Here is a 7,616-nt window from a genome sequence, read left to right on the forward strand (position 1 = left end):
AATAAAGAATGCACAGCCACAGGAGAGGAAGAGAGAATGTGTTCTGAAGTGACTGAAAACCCCATGCCCTGTCCCCATATACTTCTTGGGGGGAAGAGCAGAGAATTCAGGATTGAAGAGATTAGTGGTGGGAAGATCATAGAATCATAGAATGGCCTAGGCTGGAAGGGACATTAGAGATCGTCTAATCCAACCTCCCTGTCATGGGCAGGGATGCCTCTGTTTTCAAATTTTTTCTTCTTTCTAATTATCCTACTCTGACTGGATCAGGAATAAAATAAATTAATTTTGTCAAGTCAACTCTGTGGGACACAGCGATGGCAACAGTTACAGAAACAGCTTAGTGCTTGACTGAGGTTCCCTATGTGACCTGGACAGGCTGCAGAGTTGGGCGAAAAGAAACCTAATGAAATTCAGTAAGGACAAGTGTAGAGTGATGAATTTGTGCAACAACAATCACATGTATCATGATAGGCTAAGGGCTGACCTCCTGGAGAGAAACTCTGGGGAAAAGGACCTGGCAGTCCTGGTGGACAGCAAGTTGACCATGAACAAACAATGTGCCCATGTGGCCAAGAAATCCATTGGCATCCTGGGATGTATTAAGAAAAATATGGCCCAAAATTTGAGGGAGGATATCCTCCCTTTCTGTTCTGCCCTGGAGAGACCTCCTCTGGAATACTGCGTCTATTTCTGGGCTCCCCAGTTCAACAAGGACAAGGAATGACTGGAGAGACTCCAGTGCAGGGCCACTAAGATGATGAGGAGACTGGAGCATCTCCCGTACAAGGAAAGGCTGAAAGAGCTGGGTCTATTTAGCCTGGAGTAGAGGAGATTGAGTGGGATTCTCTTCAATGCTTGCAAATATCTAAAGGGCAAGTGTCAGGCGGATGGGGTCAGACTCTTCCAGTCATGCCCAGTCACAGGACAAGGGGCAATGGTCACAAAGAGGACAACAGAAGGCTAAAACTAAACACAGGGAAATGTCTCTTTACTGTGAGGATAGAACACTAGGAACAGGTTGTCCAGAGAGAGAGTGGACTCTCCATCTCTGAAGATAGTCAAAACTTGTCTGCACATGTCCCTGTGTGATCTACTTTAGACAATCCTGATCTAGCAAGGAAGTTGGACTAGATGATCTTTGGAGGCCCCTTCTAGCATCTACCATTCTGTGATTATGTGATCCTCTCTGCACTCACAAGGTATTTGCTGGCTCAGCTCCCTGTCCTTGTCTTGACACATGAGCCTTTCTTTGTAATTTCTGCCTCTGTCCAATTGAGAGGGGCTAATATCAGCTCATTGCACCTTGCCTACTTCTTCCTGATGAGATGACCTGTAATACCGAGGGGCTAATGTCAGCTCATTGCACCTTGCTTACTTCTTCCTGATGAGATGACCTGTAATACCCAGCTAATACAGCGTCACCTATGCTGATGTGTCTTTCCTAAACAGCCTTGCTCCACCCACCACAGAACTCCTGGAATCCACCGCACTGCACCTCCTGCATCCCACAGCTGTACAAACAAATCACATAGGAAAAAAATGGGCCATGGTGGACAGCAGCCAGGCAATGTGTCAGAACCTGCACTTCACCAGACAGCCTCTCAAGCTCCCAGATTAGATTCTCCTGCATCGCGAATGAGACCAACACTTCAGTCACACTTCCCTTCACTCCTTCTATTGCAAGTACACTAAAGGTCTGTTGCCTGCACCTGTCATTGTGTGACCTCAACTTCTGCCAAGCAGCTGCTAGGAAGATGGGCAGAGGAATGCTTAAATTCTCTGTCAGGTGGTTTTTGGTCTACTCTGCTGCACAGCTGCTCCAGGGTGAGGCTTGCACCACAGTAATACACTGCTTCATCCCCTGGCTTTGCTGTCTGGATCTGCAGTGTGAATCTGTTCTTGGAGCTCTCCACTCTTCCCTTAAAGCCATCCTGGAAACTTCTTCCATTGTGATCAGTCCCCCAGTAAATCCAGTCCATGGTGCCCTGTGAGCCCTGCCGGTACCAGTACATGTAATAGCTGCTCATACTGCCTCCACGCACGCTGCACTGGAAGGTGACTCCTTCTCCTTCCCACACGGCCAGTTCTGTGGCATGTTGCTCCAAGGCCACCTGGCCAGTGACTGCTGCAGTGAGCAAGAAGAAGCCATCATCACTCCAAGATGCCTCCAAGTGTGCCCTGAAACACTACTGGAGGCATTCCTAGGGCAATGGACCAGTGGGAGGACTAAATCCTTCTCTTTGAACCCAGCTGACAAAGATAGGCAGAGGAATACAGCTGGTACCAGGAAGGAGGGCTCACCCTTGTGAGGCACCACATTTCTCTTCCTTTCCGTTATTCTGATTTTCCCATTCCAAGCAGGAATATTTTGTACCACAGGGTGCAAATCCCTTAGTCTTTATCAAGCCGGGATGCTGAGGAACTTAACATCCCCTCCCTGAAATTGCTCTGAAGGAGCACACAGGATGGACAAGGAACTCTCACAGGCAAGTGGGCCTCAGCCCCTATGCTCCCATCTAAAACCTCATCTTGGCAAAACAAAGTGCAGTGCCCCATGAGCAGATTGTCCAGCCAAAAGGCAAAGCACGAGGCCCCAAGATAGGGCAGCAGCAGGGTGGTGCCCTGCCTGTCCCCACAGTGCAGAGGACACAGGCGGGACAGATGTGTCTCACTCATGGCTAGAACCGGAGGAGGCCTCTTTCCCCCGTGGCGGAGGCCTCTGCCCACAGTGCTCGGCAGGCAGGGGGGAAGGGGGGGAGCCACAGGCAGGTCAGGCTGCAGGTGGTCAGCACAGTTCCACAGAGCTCTGCAGAGCACAGGGACATGCTCACTTCCCCAGGGACATCACCCCTTCCTTCCACTTACCTATGATGGGCAATAACCCCACGCACATGGCACACCACATGGCCAGGATCGATTTGTCTCTCCTCCCTCCAGCTCCTCTCAGCCTGCACAACAGCTCTGCCCACATCTTCCCTGTCTGTGTCTCTCTCACTGCAGCCCGTCCTAGTCCCTCCTTCTCACTCCCTCACTCTATGAGAACAATGAAAGGAAGAGGCGGGACCTGTAGGAGCGGAAGAGATTGAAGCTGTTGGTGCACTCTTGTGCGTCTCTCACCCTGCATGCTGCAAGAACAGAGCGTTTCATTGGCAGAAAAGCTGTGTGAGGCATAAGGTGACGTGCTGGTTTGGGGCCATGTGGACGCTTCTCTGATGGAAGGACTGCAGGGTGCTGCTCGGACTTTGGAGCTGGCCATAGGGCATAACAGGTTGTCCTTCCAGATGGCACCTGTACTTTTCCTCTACTGAGAGGCTTCTCCTGGCCAGGACTCCCCTGAACCTAGCTCAACCTTTGCATGCGGCACCACCAAGTGCACATGCTCTGCTTTCTGCTTCCTGCCCTGAAACCTTGTTTCCACTTGCTCTTCAAACTGATGTTTCTCCAGCTGCCTCTCCTGGAGTCCCGAAGCAGTAAAGATCGTCCCTAACTCTGGGCAGCTGAGAACTGGGTTGTCCTTGGTGCTGAAGTTTTGGGGAAAATGCAGGTTCAAGACTCCCGACTCACCCTCCAAAACTAATGTATACGGGACACAACAGGGACTACGCTCTTGGGGCTCTCAGTTGAGCAAGAACACACCCTTCTCTGTCCCCATCCTGCTTAGCAGGAACCTAGAGCTCCCCCTAGGGCCTTTGCAGCCACGGCATAGAATGTTAGGGGTTGGAAAGGACCTCAAAAGATAATCTCGTCCAACATCCCTGCCAGGGCAGGATCACCCAGGGCAGGCCACACAAGAACGGATCCAGGTGGTGAGGAGACTCCACAACCTCTCTGAGCAGCATGTTCCAGTGCTCCGTCACCCTCACACAAAAGAAATTTCTCCTCAAGTTGAGGTGGAACTTCCTGTGTTCTAAGTTAAGTCCATTATTTCTTGTTCTATTACTGGGCACCACTGAGAAGAGATTGTCCCCTTCCTCTTGACCCCCACTCTTCAGATATTTATATAAATTAATAAGGTCCCCTCTCAGTCATCTCCTTTCAAAGCTAAACTGTCCCAATTCTCTCAGTCTCTCTTCACAGGAGAGATCTTCAAGTCCCATAATCATCCTTGTAGCTCTCCTTTGGACTCTCTCCAGTAGGTCCCTGTCTCTCTTGAATTGGGGGGCGCAAAACTGGACATGGGGCATCTATTGAGTCCCGATAAATAAAAAAACATAAATAAAAACTATCTTGACTGGTACCTTGGAGAACATTCCACACTCAGCAAACTGTTTGAATTTCTCCCCACGTCTCTCTCTTTTCCTGAGTGTCTCCAACATGGCTCCTTAAGGGCAGGAATGGAAAAGGGAGTTGCAGAGGGTACAGTAGCCCTCTGAAATTGCATGACTGAGGCTGGGAGAAGAAGCATAGGGATGCAAGGTCAAAGTGGTTTATGTTTCCCTGGAGCGGTTTAGGGTTACTGGGTTCCCTACAGCTCCAAGCCCATGGAGGGATGGAGTGTCATCCTGACTCAGGACACCATCCATACCGACTGTATGAGGCTTTCCTGACAGAAAGTCCATTCTGGCATCTCAGTATACACACGTGAGCATAATGCACATGGAGCCAGCACCTCATATCCAGGGGAAAAGATGTTGTGCAGGTCAGCTCCTTCTGTTTCAGCACTCTGGGGCTCTCTGAACAACATGAGCTCTCAATATTCAATTAATCTCTGGTTTTCCATGTTCAAATGTTAGTTCTTAAATGCTCATTGTGTTTCTTAAAACAAAATAAAAATCAACTCTGACATGTTCTGACTGTGGGAAGACTGAGAAGAAAGGAAGAAGGTAAAGAACAAGGTATGTGTGCTTGTTGTTTCCCAAATGACCCTCTGCATTTTCCTTGTTTCCCTGATTTGCTCCACAGGGACTAAAACTTGAGGGCTGGACTGAATTGATCAGAGGCTCACCGGGAGCTGCAGAGGAGATGAACAGAGCCATGGCTGGGCTCACACCTGCCTGCCTCGACACCTCGGCCCCTCTCCAGGGCAGCCTCTGGCTGACCCCAGCACACTTGCCCCACCATGGCCCAGACTGGCCCCCCTGGGGCCACTGCACCTTCGGGGCAGGAGCAGAGGGTGGGGGTGCAAGGGATGTGGGGCAGGGCTGGTGGCACAGGAAGAGCATGGCTGCCAGCACGCAGAGGGTTCTGCCCCAGGGCATACGAGCATAGGATCACTGAAAGGTTTGGATTGGAAGACACCTTGAAGACCATGTCCTTCCAACGCCCCTGTCACCAGCAGGGACACCTCCTACTAGACCAGGATGCTCAAATCCCCATTCAACCTAGCCTTGAAAACTTCCAGGGAGAAGACATCCACGGCTTCTTTGGACAACTTATGTCACCACCCTCATCACCCCATAAAGAATTTTATTCTGCAGTCACCCCATAAGTTGACTCTTACCTTACATTTGTGCAACATCCTTAAAAAAGCTGGTGTGTGAAGGGGACAATTTTCCTGCTCTCTAGCTTGCTGAGAAGTTCACCTAGAACTCCACACCCTGATGGTTACAAACTGCCCTTGGACCTAAGGTCTTCTTGCATACCCAGGTCATGCAGCAACTTGGAGAACAGGGTGTGGGAATGTAATAGAAGACTGGTGAGGAGGGTTATACGTAGTCTCAAGTGACTTGCAGCTATGGTGTTAGAAAAAACACACATCACACTAGATCACTGCTGGGTCCTGTGTGCTCGACCAGAAGCACAACGGCGCTGAGATCACAGAGGCGTGGGGTAAATGCAGCAGCATCTCTTGCATCCCTGCCCTGCTATGGGAAGGAACAAGAACTTTTTGTCAGCTCTTTTTGCCAGCCCTTTTCACTTCAGATCCCTTCCCCAGCACAGTCTTATCTGCCCTGCAGCTGGTCTCCACAACTATGGTGACACAGGGTGTCCCCCTGCAGCCATGATGCTTCATGGTGGGGCAGACAGCCACCCTACAGCAAATGGAAGGCCCCACATCAGAACAAGACAGTATGGCCAGAAGGAAGCTGTCACCCTGTGGAGATCTCATGCTGTAGCAGGCTCCTGGCAGGGACTGTGGTCCTGTGGAGATAAATCCATGCATGAGCAAGTTTTCAGGCAGGACCCATGTGACTCAGGGGACTCACGCTGGAGCAGTACTTTCCTGAAGGACTGTGACCTGTGGAAGAGACCTCTGATGGACAAGTCTGTGAAGAACTGCAGCACATGGGAAGGAGCCATGATGGAGAAGTTCACAAAGTACTGTCTCCCATGCACGAGATTCCAAGCTGCAGCAGATCCAAACTGGCTACATATGCTGTCCCCATATACTGTTTAGGGTGACAAGGTAGCGAAATCAGGGCTGAAGTTGAGTCTGCTATGAAGGGAGGGGTAGTGTTTTCAAATTTTTTAATGATTTCTCATTATCCTATTCAGATTGAAATGACAATGAAGTAAATTAATTTCCCCAAGCGAACTCTGGTTGCCCTGTGAAGGTAGTGGCTGGCTCAGCTCCCTGTCCTTATCTTGACACATGAGCCTTTCTTTGCAATTTTTGCCCCTGCCCAACTGAGGAAGGGGACTGACAGAGGAGCTTGGTGGGCACCTGGTGACCAGCCATGGTCAACTCACCGCACCTTGCCTACTTCTTCTTCCTGATCAGGTGACCTGTAGGACTCAGTCACTACAGTGTCATCCATGCTGATATGTCTTTCCTAATCAGCCTGACTGCACCCACCACAGTGCTCTTGGAAGCCACTGCACTGTGCCTCCAGCATCCCACAGCTCTACAACCAAACCACAAAGGGAAAAATTGGGCCATGATGGACAGCAGCCCAGGCAATGTGACGGAAACTGGACTTCACCAGGCAGCCTCTCAAGCTCCCACAACAGATCCTCCTGCATCAACCACATTTCCCTTCACTCCTTTTAATTGCAAATACAACAAAGGTTTTCTGCCTGTACCTGCCACTGTGTGACACCAACCTCTGCCTAGCAGCTGCTAGGAAGATGGTCGGAAAAATGCTGAAATTCTCTGTCAGGTGGTTTTTGGTCTACTCTGCTGCACAGCTGATCCACGGTGAGCCTAGCACCACAGTAATACACTGCTTCATCCCCTGGCTTTGCTGCCTGGATCTGCAGTGTGAATCTGTTCTTGGAGCTCTCCACACTTCCCTTAAAGTGACTCTGGAAACCTTCTCCATAGAGATCACCCTCCCGGTAAATCCAGTCCATGGTGCCTCGTGGTCCTTGCCGGTACCAGAACATGTAGTAGCTGCTCATACTGCCTCCTCTCATGCTGCACTGGAAGGTGACCTCTTCTCCTTCTCGCACGGCCAGTTCCCTGATGTTTTGCTCCAAGGCCACCTGACCAGTGACTGCTGCAGTGAGGAAGAACAAGCCATCATCACTCCAACGCTCTGTAAATTATGCACTGAAGAACTCCTGGGGGTGTTGTGATAGCACTGGGCTCGTGGGAGGACTAAAACCGTTTCTTTGAACCCAGCTGACCAAGATGAATAGAAGAATAGAGATGGTACCAGGAATCAGGGCTCATGAGGAGGAAGACATCACGTTTCTCTTCCGCCTTTTCTCTCCCAGACAGGCAAATTTCT

The 7,616-nt window shown here is 50.3% G+C and overlaps 1 gene segment (V, D, J or C); it reads right to left on the reverse strand.

Annotated features, from left to right (window-relative positions):
* Positions 1-6,993: 6,993 nt before the first annotated feature.
* On the reverse strand, positions 6,994-7,382 carry LOC104276517 (the record flags this gene model as incomplete). The annotated part of the segment is given in 1 exon segment: positions 6,994-7,382. A coding segment is annotated over 1 exon segment (389 nt), but the record flags the coding sequence as incomplete, so codon positions are not given.
* Positions 7,383-7,616: the final 234 nt, after the last annotated feature.

Source organism: Apaloderma vittatum, unplaced genomic scaffold (genome assembly GCF_000703405.1).
Source record: "Apaloderma vittatum isolate BGI_N311 unplaced genomic scaffold, ASM70340v1 scaffold187, whole genome shotgun sequence".
NCBI lineage: Eukaryota > Metazoa > Chordata > Aves > Trogoniformes > Trogonidae > Apaloderma > Apaloderma vittatum.